This window comes from Ziziphus jujuba, chromosome 4 (assembly GCF_031755915.1).
Source record: "Ziziphus jujuba cultivar Dongzao chromosome 4, ASM3175591v1".
NCBI classification, from domain to species: Eukaryota; Viridiplantae; Streptophyta; class Magnoliopsida; order Rosales; family Rhamnaceae; genus Ziziphus; species Ziziphus jujuba.
In genome coordinates, this window is record NC_083382.1 from 13,145,997 (window position 1) to 13,165,288 (window position 19,292).

At 33.5% G+C, this 19,292-nt stretch overlaps 3 protein-coding genes across 4 annotated transcripts; 2 read left to right on the top strand and 1 right to left on the bottom strand.

Moving 5' to 3' along the window:
* Nucleotides 1-57: 57 nt before the first annotated feature.
* LOC107417397 (uncharacterized) lies at nucleotides 58-675 on the top strand. Its single transcript, XM_016026015.4, has one exon. It carries the CDS (start codon nucleotides 262-264, stop codon nucleotides 673-675), a length of 414 nt encoding a protein of 137 aa, XP_015881501.1. The 5' UTR covers nucleotides 58-261.
* Nucleotides 586-2,966, top strand: LOC107417409 (uncharacterized). Its single transcript, XM_016026029.4, has 2 exons — nucleotides 586-717; nucleotides 2,120-2,966. The coding sequence occupies exons 1-2, from the start codon at nucleotides 691-693 to the stop codon at nucleotides 2,549-2,551; spliced, it is 459 nt and encodes a 152-aa protein (XP_015881515.3). The 5' UTR covers nucleotides 586-690; the 3' UTR covers nucleotides 2,552-2,966.
* A 136-nt stretch (nucleotides 2,967-3,102) lies between these two features.
* LOC107417408 (transcription initiation factor TFIID subunit 6) lies at nucleotides 3,103-9,649 on the bottom strand. 2 transcript variants are annotated; one of them, XM_016026027.4, is made up of 12 exons: nucleotides 9,196-9,649; nucleotides 8,521-8,616; nucleotides 7,538-7,639; nucleotides 7,344-7,452; nucleotides 6,719-6,822; nucleotides 6,500-6,637; nucleotides 6,312-6,407; nucleotides 5,495-5,619; nucleotides 4,738-4,870; nucleotides 4,391-4,516; nucleotides 4,191-4,302; nucleotides 3,103-3,551 (listed from the first exon to the last, which is right to left on the bottom strand). In XM_016026027.4, the coding sequence occupies exons 1-12, from the start codon at nucleotides 9,319-9,321 to the stop codon at nucleotides 3,184-3,186; spliced, it is 1,635 nt and encodes a 544-aa protein (XP_015881513.1). In that variant the 5' UTR covers nucleotides 9,322-9,649; the 3' UTR covers nucleotides 3,103-3,183. The 2 variants fall into 2 exon arrangements, with proteins under 2 accessions (XP_015881513.1, XP_015881514.1); XM_016026028.4 differs by having other exon boundaries at nucleotides 8,530-8,616; nucleotides 9,196-9,647.
* Between the last annotated feature and the right edge of the window lie 9,643 nt (nucleotides 9,650-19,292).

The following is a 19,292-nucleotide window of genomic DNA, read 5'->3' on the forward strand; positions in this document are numbered from 1 at the left end:
AAGCAAAACAAAAGGCTATAAAGTAAGTGGAAAAGGAACAAACATATGAAACAACATTAATATTTGCATACACACACGCGCGCGCACACACACACACACACACATATATATATATATATATAAAGACCAAAACCAAATTTAACAAACCACATCAATATTCACTTCAATAACACAATCTCAGAATCCTCAATTCAAATCCTTCTTTTCTTCTAGTCTATATTTAGTCCCAGCTAGCAATACCATTACCAAAAAAAAGAAAAAATGAGTGTGGAAGTGTTAGATGGTGCTACCATCCTCAACTTTGTGCAAGACAAAGAAGCATTCCATGTTTTGGTATGCGACCGTTTTGCTCACCTTGACACCAACCATGATGGCCTTCTTTCATACGCTGAGATGTTGAAGGAGCTGCAATGTTTAAGGGTGTTTGAGACGCATTTTGGAATCGATGTTAAACCCGAGCCAAGCGAGCTGGCTCGGGTTTATGAATCGTTGTTTGATCAGTTTGATCATGACTCAAATGGGATAGTTGATCTGGAGGAGTTCGAGGCTGAAACCGAGAGAATGTTGGTTGCTGTGGCTACCGGGTTGGGATTCTTGCCGGTTCAAATGGTGTTGGAAGAGGACAGCTTCCTTAAGAAAGCAGTTGATCGAGAGTTCACTAAAATGGCTGCTTGAAAGTTTGAGAGCTTGATGCAATTTTGGATTTTTCTGTTTCGGGTGTGTTTGTTTTTGACTTTTTGTTTGTTTAATCGTTTTATTTAATGACACTAGAATTGTTTTGTTGCGGGTTATGCATTTATTATAATGAAATTTTGAGAGAATTAGTATATATTCCAAGAAAACAATTACTGCAAAACATGTTTCTAAGTTGACATTCTATGTAATACCCTAAAGAATTAGTTGCCCTAAAATTCCAATTTCAATGAATATTTTTAGCAACTACATATATGCATGCATATAATCCTATCTAACATCAAACTTTTATGCGTATCTTTTATTTTTCCCAATTTTTCATATTTGATCTATCTCTATTTTTATATTTTTATATCTCTCTCAATATGTTTCTCAAAAAAAAAGAATTAATAATAATAATAATAATAATAATAATAATAATAATAATAATAATAAAGTAATTCTCTTGAGATATTCCAAGTAGATTCCAAGATGCTTATTTTCAGAACTATTCTGAAATGGTCATGATTAATTAGAAAATAATATAAAGGAAAAATATTATAATACAACCTTATATATATTATAATGTTTCTTAGACTAGCTCGAATCAAATTCCAGAGGAGAAAATTGAAGAGTAACCGAGAAAAGGAAAATTATCATCATGTGGGTCTCATAGTTTTTTACTGAAATTTTACTTTATTTATGCATATTTCCCCACAATAATAATAATAATAATGTATAGATTCCAAGATTCGCGGTGGCTTTTTTTGGAATTTCTACATGAAATTGGAAACGGTAACCCACCTAATTGCCCGTGGACTGTAAAAAGTATAATATACCCCTCCTCGACCACGCTTTGCACAAAACATTTTTAGAGCCATATCTAGGTTTGGTCTGCGTAAGAATCTATCAAGTCTTTATGCCCAAGCAAACCCAAAGATGTGTCACACAAAGTAAGAGGCTCTGGAGCATCATTCATAGGCAAGGATTGTCTCATAGGAAAAAAAAAAATTTAATGAACCTTTAATAAATTTAATCAACCACTAATAATATCCACACATATTTTTGAGTTGCTTTTTCTTATTTAAGTTTTATTTTAAAATGTTAAAAATTATTTAAATAATGTGTCATTATTTAAATGAATTTTTATTGATATTTGGATTGTTTGAAATGTAAAGATTTAGAAATATATTTTGGAAATATAAATCCTAATAGAATTAATAAATGGTATTTAAAAATATCTTTAAAAGATACGAGTCCTAATAGGATTCAATTTTGTCATTTAGGGTTTTATATTTATATATATAATTCAAGAATCACAACCATCCTATTTCAAAATCACAGTTCAAGTTAAGCCTTCTCTTTTTCTTCGTCCAAAAGCCAAATAAAAAAAAAAAAAAAACTAACGTCAAGTCTTCTCTTAGTCTAAATCCTAAGCTTTTTACAGAAAGAAAACAGAATGAGCGTGGAAGTATTAGATAGTGCAACCATCCTCAACTTCATTGAGGACAAAGAAGCATTCCATGTTTCTGTACGAGAACGTTTTGCAAACCTAGATACCAACAATGATGGTCTTCTTTCATATTCCGAGATGTTGAAGGAATTGCAGTCTTTGAGGGTGTTTGATACAGACTTTGGAATTGATGAGAAACGTGATCCAACAGAGCTTGATCAGGTTTATGCATCAATGTTCAAGCTGTTTGATCATGACTCCAATGGAACAGTTGATCTTCAAGAGTTTGAGGCCGAAACCAAGAGGATGATGATTGCCATGGCGAATGGGTTGGGAGTCCTGCCGGTTCAGATGGTGTTGGAAGAAGACAGCTTCCTTAAGAAAGCAGTTGATCTAGAGTGCACTAGACTGGCTGCCGCTGCTTGAAGCATGCTGGGAGGGAGAGCCTAGTGCTGCAATTTTACTCCTTTTTATTTTTATTTTTTTGATTTTTTATGTTTAAATACTTTTGAACGTTTTGGGTTTTTGTTTTTTTTTTTCTATACCACATGTCCCTGGATAGGTCTTTGGACCCAGAACTCATTTTTTGTGGTTTGCAATTTTATTTTGGTTTTGTTTTGCTTCTCAATTAATTAAGATGATGTTCTAATGAACTAAAATTGTTTGGTAGTGAGTTTATTTGGATTTTTTTTATTTTTTATTTTTTTTTTGGGTTTTAGAGATTAATACCAAGTTCAATGCCCCTTAGTTTGTAATTTCCTCAATAACTGTCAAAAATAATAATAATAATTTAAGGACCAACAATGTAACTAAAACTGAATTTTAGGACCATAGCGCAAAACATAAAAAACTAAGGGTCATAAGCAATTGAGGCATAGGAGCTAAAAACCATATTTTTAATAATGCCGCAATTATGCCAAAATGGATCTAAATGGAAGTTGTGGTAATTAATTGCATCGATTCTTAAGATGGCAAACTAGTCGACAATTTCATGAAATTCTAATAAGATTGATTGAAAAATGTACAACTTTCTATTTACAGTTAGTCTGTACCAAAACTTAAAGAAACAAAGACATCTCAGGAGCTGGGATGAAGGAAAGAATGTCTTCCCCAAAAAGCTCAAACAACGTTACCAGAAGTTGCCCGGATTTCAAATCATCCTTCCAGACCTGAGAAAGGATTGCCGATGTCCTTAGTGATTGACCAGCACCTTCGTCTCTTCTACCCCTGCTATACAGAGTGTTCTCATTAGGCATCTGCCCGGAAGATGATGATGGCTCTGCATTGGTATCGCTTGAATGACCAATGGCAGTAGGTTCTCCTTGCGATTGAAACGGGGAGGAATCAGCTTGCATTGGGCCATCAGTTGCTATTTTCTTTAATGGTGGCTGCTGTTCTGTTTCCTCTGCATTTCTCTTTCGTTTATCTTCATAATCAGCAGAAAGAATAAGTGTTAGGACTGATTACAAGTCAGAGAAACCATGCAGGCAATTGCTTATAAAGTCTGTGTGATTAGGAGTATAATGCAATTGTTATAGCAATCCATAGTCATGGATTACTTATGAAGTCTGTACGATTAGGAGTATAATGCAACTGTTATAGCATACCATAGTCATGAAGGTTTACATCCTTCTTGCTGTAAGCAACGCTAGTTAATAAACTTCAAATACAGATTCTTATTTTCAGCTTTAATTTAAAAAAAGAAGCGCCCCCACCAAAACCAAAAGAAGTGTGAAAAGAATAAAAGGCTTTTTCAGTCCTAACATGATATGACATGACAGGTTACTATAGAGAAGCATACTTCTGTAGCTCCACCTATATGCATGACTGTGTGCCTATGTCTATGCTTGAAATTTGAATTCCCAACATCACCAGTGTATTCATTTGAAAGAAACATTTTGTACCAACTGATGTAAGCAACCAAGACATTGGGAAATTCACTTCATATAATTCATCTTCGTTTTACAAGTTCAGTTCATATAGAACCATATTAGCAGTGTTTCAAAAAGCCATATGGTGAAGTGGCATCAATTTAGGAAGCGAAGAAAGTTGCTACAACTCTTACTTGGTGAAATCGTAGCAACTCTTGCATTGGCTTTCCAGTATGAATGTGCAGCTGGAGATTGTAAAGGAGGGAACATGTTGAGCCTATCATATATGGATCGACCTGCTGCACGCTGGAACATACACACTTGCATTAGAGAGCTGCTGTTTTAAAGATTTCTCATACTGACTGAAGTATTAACATACAGGTACAAGACTCACCAGCAAGGCTCCATAAACGCGCCAAGCTTCATATCTCTTCATCTCATTCTTTTGCTTCTCCACAAGCATCTCTGGTTCAAGAAGTCGCAGATATGGCTCTAGATTTGGCAAAATAAGAAGTCGTACCTACATGCACAGAAGTACAGTAAACAGCTCGAAGTCCCAAGAAGTAGGAAAAGGATATGAATTTATTTAAAATAAAAAAATAAAAAATATATATAAAAAATAAAAAAAATAAAAACATAAATAAGGCACTCTGGACCTATATAATGATTCAACAAACAAAACAATTTGCATACATTTCCTTTTTTCTTTCAACCAAATAGAGAAAGAGCATGAGAGAATACCACATTGGGACCCAGGGCAGTTAACCCTTGAATTGCACCATAGTGTTGAGTGATTGCTCGCTTTGGGTCCAAAAATGCATTAACCAATGTTCTTGTAAGACGTGTCTGAAGAGTGCTGTAAACATGACCAAATCTGCAGGAGACTTTGAAACATGAATTCCAGACATAATACAACAAACAACATCTGTCGCCACAGAAATACACAGCAATTCTTTCAAAACTAGAACATCCTCAGGCTGCAGTTGGATTGATGCAGATTGATATAATCGGTAGGTAACATTACACAAAATGGCAACAGGCAATCTCCCAAAGTATTTTTAGAAGAAGGGATGAACCTAAACTCTATTCACCACCATCTTAACAGAATGTCATGTTGAAGTATATTAGATAATTTGGACCAGGCCTATAAGGATTCAATCCTGGTTCAGAAGTGACTAGGCCAGCCAATGGCAACCAGGAATCCAAGGAGTGAAAGAGTTGCCAAATTGACCAACATCACCTAAAGATCAACTTCAAGGAATGTAGCTAAGTGCTTATTACTTAACGCCAAATGTTACATATCAATATGCAACATTAACTACATACACAAAATGGATATGGATTCATATTGCAGCTGACTATTATACTAGCAACTGAAGATGTAGGGTCCAATGTGAAAAAGCAGAAGCCTGTCAATACCTAGATAAGCATGAAGGTATGGATATAGTTCCTTAAAACCCTGCTATATGAATAGTTTAAACAAAATGGAGTTGCTTACCTTTTGCATATTGAAGCAACAAGGTTGGCTGTGAAGTCCCTAAGTTCCCAGTGGTTGTCTGTAAATCTGTTCCCTAAGCTTTTAGCCACGAGGCAAGTAACAACAGATGGCATCAATTGGTGAAGCTGGTAAAGAGAACAAACCCTTCTCAGATTCACAGAATCTTTTTACCCAAACTACTAATAATCAAGGTTTACAAACTATATTGTGGATAGTCGTTTTCAAAAATTGTGTATAATATATATTTGTTTTATGTTATATAATATAGGCATAGGCATATATCTGTTTACTAAATTGATTTTATATTTATTATTAAAAAATTATACTTGATGATGAATTGTGATATTATTACATGATAAGGGGTAAAAGAATTGTGGTAGACAAAGAAAAAGGAAAAAAGAAGTTTCGCCGTATCAAATGGAAGGCGAAGAACAAGATGGAGATGAAAGTTGTAACTATGAGTCACCTTGATAAATCATTCTATGAATATCTTAAGAATAGTGCCAACAGTTTTGTTTTCAAATATATATGTACTTACAAATACGCAAATACAATCAGCACCAAAGAATGTCTAAATCCAACTTCAAAACAATAGTCAAAACAAATACTCAGATAGTTAGCAGTCCATTTCATTTGATTGAGATGACAATGGTATAGGCAATCTACATTGAAGAACCATGCAGCCACAGGTTGTAAATGTTAAATCCAACAGACAAGTGCAACATAGATACAGTAACTAGACTCTTCAACCGCATAAGCCTCAAGTTCTAATACAATATTAATGTTGTGATGCTTAAACAAGTGAAATTTTACTTACATAGGGCTCTATGCGTATATGAGGATTCCGCAGAAGACTCCAAACAACTCGCATTAAAGCAAACAGAAGTGAATAATCATTCAATTTACGTGTAACCTGGATATCATCAGCAACAGTAGATACAATTAATGGTGGTTACACATCATGCTCTATCTGTTTAAATAGATAATTTAGTCAACAATTGGTACCTCGTCAGCTATAAAGCATGTGAAATAAGGAACTAATGGATGAAGTCCTGAATCCGTAGCCAAGCTCACTAATGCTTCCTTGAAAAGAACTGAATCAGATTTACTCATGGCAAGCTCAGTGATCTTTTCAAAATAGAGCTGCAACAACAACAAAAATGGCATGTCAAAATGGCTGCATGAGAAATAAATGTATATAAAAGTAGATTGCAAGTTAAATACCTGAAGCTCCCTAGACAACACATGTTTAACTGGTAATTTAATATCTACAGGAAGTTCATCATCCTTGGATTCATACTTTTTCCCATCAGAAGGAGCGGCAATTACTACAAAGTAATCATAACCAATCAAGTGATTAGATTGCAATTTTGCTGACAATCATGGGAAAACTGAAAACAGCATCCACTTATATCTTGTTTATGAGGCCATGCTCACAAAGGAAATTTCCATATAAAAGTTAATGGATATAACACTCATTTTATCTTTTGTACTTTGTAGAATAAATCATACTAAAGTTAACAAACAAGAGAGTGAGGAACAGGGGGTGTTTGTGGGTGGGGAAGGGGAAGAAAACAAACAAACAAACAAACAAACCATTCAAAATATAGCAGTATCACAGACTTGACACACAAAACCAACCATAAAGAATAACTACTCTGCCCTTGAAAGGCATGAAAAAGACATATAAAACTGCAAATCTTAACTAGAGCTAGATGTCCTAACATGCTGAAGGCCTGATACGTGATAACTTTGTATTCTGGTGTTATTCTAACTACTCTTATATTAAGTCATAGAAATGAGCTTGTGAGCCACAATCACTGCTATGAAGTCAAAGTTAGTGGGAAACCTTCTACAGGTGCATTTTCTGGAATTGCAGGTTGTACACCTTCGATAGCTAGCCAGTGGCAAACAACTGCAGTATCAAGTGGCGCTTTTGGTAAAGGAGCTTCAATCACCTATACTCCAACGTATAGAACATTAAGAAAAATACTGCACTAAATAAAGTAGAAATACCAATTCATATAAAAAATAATTCCTTACATCTTTAAAATCTACATCCTTGTCATCAATGTAAAATAGATCCCTATGTCCAACTGCTCGTTTGAACCGCAAAGGACCCCCAGAGGTAAGTCCATATAATGGCTGCATTAATATCATTGAACACAATGAGATAGAAGAAAACAAAAAAGTTGCAAGAGATGAAATTGGAACTCCAAAATTTGCTGCATAGCTTTCTATGCATGAATACAACCTTCCAACACAAGCCGTAAGCTAGAGGAACATGTTAATACCCAAAAACAAAAAAAAAAAACAAAAAAAAATAATAATAATACTTTGCTTTCCATTATATTATCTTATTTATCATTCTAGTTTCTTTGCATTATCAATCACAAACCAAAATGCTACCGGGATAAAAGATTCTTACATCCATAATCTAATGCCCAAAACTTCCATATTCAATTCCTAATTAGTCCAACCCATGGTACACCAATCAATAGCCCAAATTCTTCCAATTTAAGTAAAGGATTTCAAGGATTTCAGTTCTGTCTTATTTACTTCTCAAAACATATCCTACATCAGAAACCAGGTGAAAAGCATCACAAGCTTAGCAGGTTCCAACAATTCCCTATGTTCAGTATTCATTATCCAAGTAATATTTTAGGAAGAAAAAATATAAAATCATCCAATCTAACAAGAATGCATTTAATTTTGGAGGTTGGATGGTGTTGAGAAGTGTCACAAATGCATTCAACTCAGTCACAACTAAGAATGCATTTTCCTTTCACAAGATATGCGAAAATCAGAAAGTCCAAGCATATAAAGTTTGCATAGATTCTTCCGAGACACTATGGATATTGTCCTTGTTTGGACACCAGGAATCATTGGTTCAAAACCAGAATTGACTATTTCTGGAAATGCCAATATATGCTGGTAAAAAGAAAGGAAAAAATTGTGCTGATAAAAACAGAAAAACATATTTTGAAGTGCACATTAGGAAAACCCATATCCTTTAAATTACTTACCAGACTTACCTCAACATTTCTCAAGCTCAGAGCACAATCAACATCGTCAGCTGTCAATCTAGTTCTCCTTGAATGATGCATGCATTTAATAGCCTCCTGTATTTTCATGACAAAAAGATTATGTTGGCTCCTAATACTTTCTCAATTAACTAAAAACTATCTTTCTCCTCCAAACTCAATACAAATCCATCATAATATAAGACTTAATTTGGGAAAAATTAAAAAAAATAAATAAAAAAAATGGCAACCTCTCTCACTAAATATTTACAAGTTTCTGACTGCCGGTACACAATGATCGATTGATTGTCGAAAGACGATACTTACAGTTTTTCTGCATCAGTGCCTTATATAATGCATTACCATAAACAAACAACTAAGACTGCATTACTTTGCTTAGTGCTAAAGGGACTGCTGGGATGCATTTTACCCATATGAAATGGGCCAATAGCTTCACATATCAGTTTCAAAGAAAGCCGAATGCTTTAAGCACAATTAGAAAACCATATAAAAAACCCATTTACCCAGCTAAACATTCGCATATATATTTTCAGTCAAAATCAAGAACCAAAACCAAAGAAAATATAAGAAAACGAAAATGGCAAAAGAGACAAAATTAAGAGAAAACAAAAGCAAGAAAGAACAATTAGAAAAAAATAAAAAATAATTGAGAAGTACCTGCATGATCTCACGCAAGCGATATTCCACATCGGGGGCAAGAGCTAGGGCTACATCCGAAGACAAATTGTTTATCCCAATGCTTTGTGCAATTACTTCAATATTCTCTTTTGGCACAATGCTCATTATCTTCTATGAATTGAGCCAACCAAATTACCAATTACTTATTTACTAAAATTGATTTCTAAACCCCCAAAAAAAAATTTTTTAAATGGCAACTTTTCCTACTATTTTTGTTTAAAAATTTTAAACCCCAATTACTTTTCTGTTTTTCTTTTTTTTCTCGGCAACCAAACAGAACCCTAGCATATGTGATATAAAAGAACTGGAAAGGTCTGTGACCGAGTAATCGAGGTAGTGAGGAAGAGAAGGTTTACGAGAGTAACAGTGGGATCGGTTCGAACCCGACCCGATTTTTAACTGACCACTTCGCTTTCAGAATCCGAATCTGGGAAATGCACAAAGAGGCAAACGGCAGGACAATAAAATATCGGGTCGGATCTCCTTTTTGTTTTGTTGTGGGTGGCCGAGGAAAACACGATGAATTTTTTTAAAATAAATAAATAAATAAGTTAATTGTTTCAATTTATTTGCAATTAAACATACAAAGTATTATTTATTTATTAAGTCTTTATTTTATTCTTCAAAAAACTTTTGAAAATTATATTACAATTATTAAATTAATTTGTTTTAGAATTTATTAAGTGTTGTATTAATTTTTAAAATTTTGGTAATTTTATTTTATTGTTGTGCTACTTTGGGTTTTATTAGTTCCAATAAAAATTCTAAAACTGTTATAGTTTTGGATCAAAACCAAAGGTGAATGATTTTTTCTTTAATGGGCTTTAATAGCTTTGTCCTTTTGAAGGTTTTTTCTAAGTTTGTTTTGAGTATTTTGTGGCATTTGATTAAAATAAAATAAATAATATTTTGAAAATTATGGGTTGAGAGTTTTTAGCAAAACCAATTCTGTGTTGAGAGTCTTAGGTTGGCACACTCTTTTCAATGTTCTTTCAGTTTTTAGAAAACACAAAGAAAAAGTTTTGATAAAAACGTGAAAAACAAGAGAGAAATTACAATGATTTTTATAGTATGGTAAAGTGAAAGTACGCAAAAAGTTTGAAGGAAAGGTTTTAGATGTGTCATGTCCAGGATCTTTGCAGCCGTCGTATCCTGGGAGACAATCGTCACAAAACACCTGCATCGGTGGGCAAAAAATATCTTAAAAATATTGTGATACCACAAAGGCCTCGATCAAACATCCAAAGAGCAAATTACCATTAACAAGGACATACATGTTCTAATTTATTTTGATTATTTTATGTAATTTTTAGTTATGTTGTTTCAATTTATCCACATGTATTTACATATATATTCATACATATTTTCTAACAATCTTAAGACGTTTTTCATGTTTATATATGTTCATATTTGTGGATTGCATTTGTTCTTTGATCTGTATGTTTTCAGTAAAGAAAAAATAATAATATTATTTTGCATCAAACCCGCGTATATGTATGTAGATGGGTTTTTTTATTTTTTTATTTTTGTTTAATTGATTTATGTTGCCACGCTTTAATGCTTTGGTGTTTAATTTCTTATATATGATTATGGATCTATATTATTTGTACCGGGTTTGAAAGGAATTAGTAAAAGAATTATTTATTTATTTTTAAGAAACAGTGTACAATTTTGTGGGTGAGTTTGTATTTATTTTTCGTTTTGTCAAAAATATTTTTAGAAAATAGCTTGTCCATGAAATTATGATTTTTTTGGATTTTTTCAGGTAATTTTCCGTTGCTGAAATAGTAAAAATTGGTTTAAAAAAATTGGAATCGAGGCAGAAAACCTGTTTATCAGAGAAATGGATCGAGAAAACCCAGCTGGAGGTTAAAGACAGGTCAGAAAACAAGTTAACAGGTTGGAGAAACGGGTATGGGTAGGTTTCTGGGTTAGTGGGCCTGAATTTTAAATTATGATGGACTTGTCTAGTTCCAAAATCCAGCCCGTAGTTAGAACAGGTTACTATTTAACCAAAGATCCAAGCCCAAGATGATTCGGTCGGATTGATTATGGGCTCATCACGTATTACGATGAGAGAGTGCCATGTGACGAGACAAGGCTACGACAAATGGTGCACACTGGCAAAGCGAGTCGCGAGGCCGCATGTCGACCAGATGTGGTGCCATGTGCCATGTGATAAAATGGAACATGTGTTGACCTGTGATAAGTGACATGTGTCAAGCTAAGATGATGCCACGTGTCAACCTGTTTCCGTGACACATGTTGCCTCCGCGGTGCGACACGTGTCTGTCAGAGAAGGCGCCATGTGTTGGACCTCAAACAGGGCATGTGGTGCGGCAGAGCGACACGTAGGATCGCCATGTCAACTTGTATAATGACATAGCTATGTGCCACATCAGCTGTGTGATGACATGGCGGTGGCCACGTTAGCATGGTGATGATGTGACAGGGTACCACATCAGCAACAATGACCTGGCAATGATGTTAGCGATACTGTCATCCTTGTGTAATTGATGATGTCAACCCTTGTGAGTGTATATAACAATTTTGTGGGAATATACAGAAATTTTATGATGTATACAAAAACCCTATAAAATCACATTTTTTGTATTTTTCCTGTTAGAAATTGATTATAATTAGTTTGTTGAGATAAAAATAACAACTAATTGATTTTTATTTTGTGATTTATACATAAATGGCTAATAGAGACAATAGGACTATGCCTACTCAGACTTCTGGAATTTAGATACTTCCTTTGGCTAGTCATGCAGAGAAACCTGAAAAGTTCGATGGAGCAAACTTCAAGAGGTGGCAACAGAAGATGTTGTTTTATTATACCACGCTATGACTTGCGAGGTATTTAACTGAAGATATGCCACCTAGTAATAAAGAGAGTAATAATGAGATACTCATGGCGGTGAATGTATAGAACAATTTCGATTACATATGTCGGAATTATATCCTGAATGACTTGTCTGATGTCCTATATGGAGTATATAGTCGAACGAAGTCAGCAAAGGAGCTGTCGGAAACACTGAATTGAAAGTACAAGACTGAGAAAGCAGGTTCAGGAAAGTTTATTGCATGCCAATTCTTGGACTACATGATGGTGGATTCGAAGCCATTAATGAGTCAAGTACATGAGTTGCAAGTATTGATTCAAGAACTTCTTGCTGAAGGGATGATTATGAATGAAGGCTTACAAGTGGCTTCTATGATTGAGAAGCTACCTCCAAGTTAGAGTGACTTTAGGAATTATATTAAACACAAAAGAAAGACGATAGATATGGAGGCTCTTATTAGCAAGTTTCGTATTGAAGATGATAACAAAAAATCTGATAAAAGATCTTCGATGGCTGTGGTGAAGGCTAATGTTGTGGAGCATGGTCAGAGCTCCAAGAATAAGAAGAAAACTGGAAAAGATTCCAGGTTGGGGCCTAAAAGAAGGGTTTCCAAGAAGGCTAAGTTTTAAAGCAGGTGCTTTAATTGTGACAAGATGGGTCACAGAGCTACAGAATGTAGACTGCCAAAGAGAAAGAAGAACAGAGAGACACAGATAATGGAGCACATCACTTAAGAGGTTGATGACATTGACCTTAGCATTGTGGTCTCTTAGGTGAACTTGGTGGGATCTAATCCTAGAGAGTGGTGAGTAGATACTGGTGCGACCTGCCATGTGTGTTCAAATAGGAACATGTTCACTTCCTTCGAACCAAAGAAGAATGGGGATAAGGTGTTCATGGGTAACTTCGCCACTTCAAAAATCCAAGCTGAGGGTAAAGTAATCCTGAAAATGACTTCTGGGAAGAAGCTGACTCTAAATAATGTACTATATGTTCCAGACATTTGTAAGAATCTGGTATTTGGATCACTACTAAACAACATGGTTTCGCTTAGGATTTGAGTCAGATAAGGTTATTTTGTCCAAGTTTGGGATGCTTGTGGGAAAAGACTATATAGTCAACGGTTTATTTAAACTTAATGTAATGATTGTAAGGCCAAAAGAAATGAATAAAGCTAGCATTTCTTCTGATTACTTGCTTGAGTCTTCCATTTTGTGGTATGGTAGACTAGGACATGTTAATTTTAATTCTTTATGGAGGTTAATTAACTTAAATCATATTCCTACGTTTGAAATTGATTCCAACCATAAGTGTGAAATTTGTGTGGAAGCAAAATCAACGAGGTCATCATATCAAGCAATTAATAGAAATAATGAACCTTTGGATTTAATACATAGTGATATATGTGATTTAAAATTCGCATCGACAAGAGATGGTAATAAGTATTTTATCACCTTTATTAATGATAGCACTAAATATTGCTATGTATACTTGCTTAGGAGCAATGATGAGGCTATAGAGAAATTTATTCTTTGTAAAACAGAAGTTGAGAATCAACTCAATAGAAAAGTTAGTAATTAGAAGTGATCGTAGTGCAGAGTATGTAACTCCTCTTGGAGAGTATTATGCTCAACAAGGCATTATACATGAAGTTACTCTACCATATTCACCACAATCAAATGGTGTGGCTAAATGGAAAAATAGAACTTTGAAAGAAATGATGAATGCAATGCTGATAAATTCTGGATTACCTCAGAACTTATGGGGAGAAACCATTTTGTCGGCGAACGACCTTTTAAATAAAGTGCCCTGAAAAGATCAAATAAAGACACCCTATAAGCTATGGAAGGGAAGACAACCTTCTTATAAATATTTACGAATGTAGGGGTGTCTAGCCAAAATAGTGGTACCTACACCTAAGAAGGTGATGATAGGTTCCAAAACAGTTGATTGCATCTTTATAGAATATGCACAGAATAGCAATGCATATCGGTTTCTCGTGTATAGGTCAGAAATTCTTCATATACACAAGAACACGATAACAAAATTGAGAAATGGATCATTTTTCGAGTACTTTTTTTCAGATATAAAGTGGAAGAATAACCGAGTTCGTCTAAACGAACTTACGACGATATCAGTGATGATAATAATGAATGTGATCGAGAACAAGAGAATGAAGATGAGACTGAGGTTGAGATTAGACTTAGTAAAAGAGTAAGAGCAGAAAAATCCTTTGGTCTGGATTTTCTTACTTATATGCTAGAAAGTAAACTTCAAAGCTTCCAAGAGGCTGTAAATTCTGCTGAAGGGAATTTATCGAAAGAAGCCGTAAAAAGTAAGATTGATTTCATCTTATAGAATCACACTTGGAATTAGTAGATCTTCCTTCAGGTTGTAAACCTTTGGGTTACAAATGGATTTTTAAAAGAAAAATGAATGCAGATGGCTCAATATATAAATACAAGGTAAGACTTGTAATTAAGGGATACAAGCAAAAAGAAGGCCTTGATTTTTTTGATACTTATTCTCCAGTAACGAGAATAAATTCCATAAGGATGGTACTAACAATCGCTGTATTGCGGGATCTTAAAGTACATCAAACGGATGTCAAAATAGTCTTTCTTTGTGAAGATCTAGATGAAGAGATCTAAATGGAGCAATCTGAGGGTTTCTTCGTTCCAGGACAAGAAAAGAAAATCTGTAGATTGGTAAAGTCCTTATATGGACTTAAACAAGCTTCAAAGCAATGGCATCAAAAATTTGATAATGCCATGCTACATGATGAGTTTAAAATAAATGAATATGACAAATATATTTATGTAAAATATACAGAGAATGGATATGTCATTCTATATTTGTATATAGATGACATACTCATAGTACGTAGTGACGACAATATGATCCGAACTAAAAAAGTCATATTACATTCCAAATTTGACATGAAAGATATGAGACTTACTGATACGATTTTAGAAATGAAAATCACGAGGACTTCGAATGGTATCATTATTAGTCAAACACATTATGTGGTAAAATACTAAATAAGTTTAGTAATGATAATACTAGTATAGCCAGACCACCCATAGATATGAGTTTACACATATCCAAAAACAAAGGAGAAAATGTATCTTAAATGGAATACGCAAGGGTGATTGGAAGTCTGATGTACTTGATGAGTTGTACCAAACCAGATTTAGCATACGCTATAAGTAGACTGAGTAGATACACAAGTAATCTAAATAATGATCATTGGAAAAGGATTGTCAGAGTACTAAGGCACTTGCGATATACTTGTAAATATGGACTGCACTATACAATATATCCTGTTGTATTTGAAGAATACACTAATGCAAATTGGATATCAAATATCAAAGATTCAAAATCCACCAGTGGCTATGTGTTCACATTAGCGGATGTAGCCGTGACATAGAAATGCTCAAAACAAACTGTGATAGCTCAATCCACGATAGAATCTGAGTTTATTGCATTAGATAAATATGGTGAAAAGGCAAAATGGCTATGCGAATTTTTAGATGACATTCCTAGGTGACCTAAACCTGTGCCAGCAATAAGTTTACATTGTGATAGTCAAGCTGCGATTGGCAAGGTGTAAAATATTATGCATAATTGAAAGTCTAGATATATTCGTCGTAGACACAATTCCATTAGACAGTTAATCTCAACTGGAGTTATCTCAATAGACTATGTAAAGTCGAAAGATAACATTGCGGATCCTCTAACCAAAAAGTTAAATAGAGAATTAATTGAAAAGTTATCGAGGGGAATGAGATTAAAGCCCATGAGCAAAGTTGATACGACGGAAACCCAACCTAGTTGACTGGAGATCCCAAGATCTGGGTTCAATGGGACAACGCAATTGTAAAGACTAGTATGAATCACTGTGGGGGTTAATCCTCAGTCTATTCCTATGATAAAATAGTGATAGAAAAAGGTTAAACATAAAGTATGCTTTTAATGATTCCTATAAGTGTGTATTTGGTAATCTATGCATAGTTATACTGATTATATTGGAAATAGGAATCACTTATGTGAGAAAGAAGAGTGACCGCTTCAAAGAAGAATTGTTAAGGATGCAATTCTTCAGAAACTCTCGCAAAACTAGAGAGGTGTTCAAAGCCAAAATGAACACAATAGCGAGAACTAAAGTGTACCAAAAAATAATCATGTGTGAACTATATTGTCATTTACACAAACGATGAAACAGTTCAAAGATATCGCATCTACCATTAGTCAGTAAAGTAGATGTAGTCTGACAAGAGAAGGTTCAAAGAGTAACATTTACCTATTCTATGCAGGTTCCAACTACAGAACTTTACTACCAGAGTTGTGCTTTATTTTAGAAGTCAAATCATTCATGTGGGGAATTGTTATAGTTTTGGGCCAAAACCAAATGTGAATGATTTTTCCTTTGATGGGCTTTAATAGCTTTGGGCCTTTGATGGTTTTTTCTAACTTTTGTTTTGAGTAATTTGTGGGATTTGATTAAAATAAAATAAATAATATTTTGAAAATTGTGGGTTGAGAGTTTTTAGGAAAACCAACTTTGTGTTGAGAGTTTTATGTTGGCTCATTCTTTTCAACGTTCTTTCACTTTTCAAAAAACCCAGAGAAAAAGTTTTAAGAAAAACGTGAAAAACGAAGGAGAAATTATAGTGATTTGCATAGTATGGTAAAGTGAAAATACGCAAAAAGTTCAAAGGAAAGGTTCTGGAGGTGCCGTGTTCAAGATCTTTACAACCGTTGTATTCTGGGAGACGATCATCATAAAACACCTGTACTGGTGGGTGAAAAATATCTTAAGGATACTATGGTACCACACCGGTCTCGATCAAACATCTAAAGAGCATATTACCATTAACAAGAACATATAGGTTTTAATTTGTTTTGATTATTTTATGTAATTTTTATTTATGTTATTTTAATTTATCTACATGTATTTAAATATATATTCATACATATTTTCCAACGAAAACACCACTTGATAAACACAAAATTTGATAAAAATTAAAGACAATGCACTCATAACGATGTTATATACTAATTCACCAAAAAAAACTCCACCAGGTTTTAAAGCGACTTTCATTAGTTTCATTCTCTCCATAATAGAGCTAAATTTCATTTTCAAATTTATAACAAGTTTTTTATATTTATTAATTAAAAATAGAAGGTGAATTTTCATATTGACTTTCTAAAATCAAAAAGCTTTTATTTATTATATTATATTTTTCTATGCATCATTATAACTTTATGATAATTAATACAATAAAAAAATATTTTTACATTTCCTATACACCATTATTATTTTACATTTTCTCATGCAAAATATATATATATATATATATTTGAAGTATGTGATTGGAATAGTTTTATAAGTTCCACTCTTTAGTTTAAAAAATTCTTTATGATACCCTTTATAATAGAATAATATGCTATTTAAAAATTGTTGATGAATTTAGGATTCGATTTCAAAAAAAAGGAAAAAAAGAAAAGAAAAGATCATTGTAGTTGAGCCTTATCCCTCTATATATATATGTCAGAACCCGTCCAAGATCTCTCATCAGAACCCTAGACAAGCCCTAATTCCAGGGAAACACCATCGAACCTTCCAACGGAAAATACGGTAGCATCTCCCCTAAGGATAGGACTTACCACAAAATTCTCTGCACATAAAACACACTCCAATAAACACCACCTTATTCCTCTTACTACAATTTGTTTCCACAAATTTACAGCACTTCAAAATAATAACAGGGAATCAATAAGTAATTAAACAAATATTTGTCCAATCCGTATATAGAGCGTTATACAAATAAATATGACTTTAATACAATGACAGATAAAGAAGCAATACAAGATGAAGAGGAAAAAGGGAGGAAAAAGCTTCTCTGGACTTTCGGCAACAAACCAAGACGTCGAGTTCGCTCCGACAATCAACGTCGACTAACCTGGACCTAAGGGAACGGAATTTAAAAATATGAGATGCTAATCATCTCAGTGAGTAACCCAATCTACTATACAATAATAATAATAATAGAATGATAAATAACTTAGTTAATTGATGAATAAAAAATAAGTAAATAAATAATAGGTAGTTAAAAATAATATTTTCCCTCAAAACCCTCACGATTCACTCTGTTGGAAAAGCTTCCTTTTTAAAACACTTTCGCAAAATCCAATCTTTTATGCTCCAAAAATCAAGGAATAATTAATTTAATAAAAATTTAAATAATCCAAATACGAATAAAATATAATAAAATAAATTTGGAATACTTGCATTAAAGAAATATAACATAAAAGTGAAATTCAATATATGATTCGTAAAATTTAATTTAATAAATAAAAAAAACAGTGTCAAAAATATAATATAAATAATTACAAACAATCTTGTGAAATAAGTGGTAGAAAAATACTATAATATTTATTTTGAAATATTCAACAAATCTATATAATATTTTTATGGCAAGATGCATTTTAAAAACATTAATTTAAAATAAATGACATAAAATATGAATAAATACATTTTAGAAAATACTAATTGGAAATAGGTGATAAAACAAATTAAATACATTTTATTTAAATGTTGCTTTAAAACTTTAGGATTTAAAATTTATATCTGAAAAATAATACTTGACGCACCACACTATATACCGATGATGCCGTACGATACTCAGCGTCCCGAGTACCGTCTGTGGGAGGTTAAAGAGAGAAACTTGCATATGGTCGCTTCGCCCTCCCGACAACGCCGCTGCTTAAACCGTCATCCCGGCTATGGAGGGGGGTGGCTTATGGCCAATATCAAACTTGCCTGCCCTTGGTCCGATGGCAACTCACGGGAGACATTATAACTTGTGCGCACATCCATATACACAGTACAGAACACCAATATTGTATGAGTGCGTCTAAAACAAATAACCATATAATTTTTAAAAATAACAATTTTTCCAAAACTCATCGTGGGAATCATACTATTTTTCAAATTCACCATCCCACATTTTTCTTTAATATCACCAGCATAAATCTATCGATAATATATAATTTTTCTCATATCATAAAATCAACTAGATAATATTTCAAGTGCATAAATATATATTTTGATAGCACCATAACTTAAACTAATATTTTTCTTGAAATCTTTAAAATCAAATTATGCCAAAAATATTATTAAAACCACATGAAATTCATATATTCTCAAAATAATGTAAACACATT

What these genes read in the sequence shown, in the direction of transcription:
- LOC107417397 (XM_016026015.4), top strand. Translation starts at nt 262, where the DNA reads ATGAGTGTGGAAGTGTTAGATGGTGCTACCATCCTCAACTTTGTGCAA.
- LOC107417409 (XM_016026029.4), top strand. Translation starts at nt 691, where the DNA reads ATGCAATTTTGGATTTTTCTGTTTCGG. An exon ending in TTTGGATTTTTCTGTTTCGG is followed by an intron (nt 718 to 2,119) that starts GTGTGTTTGTTT and finishes AGCTTTTTACAG; the next exon opens with AAAGAAAACAGAATGAGCGT.
- LOC107417408 (XM_016026027.4), bottom strand. Translation starts at nt 9,321, where the DNA reads ATGAGCATTGTGCCAAAAGAGAATATTGAAGTAATTGCACAAAGCATT. An exon ending in AGAAAATGCACCTGTAGAAG is followed by an intron (nt 6,823 to 7,343) that starts GTTTCCCACTAA and finishes ATTACTTTGTAG; the next exon opens with TAATTGCCGCTCCTTCTGAT. An exon ending in ATATACGCATAGAGCCCTAT is followed by an intron (nt 5,620 to 6,311) that starts GTAAGTAAAATT and finishes TCTCTTTACCAG; the next exon opens with CTTCACCAATTGATGCCATC.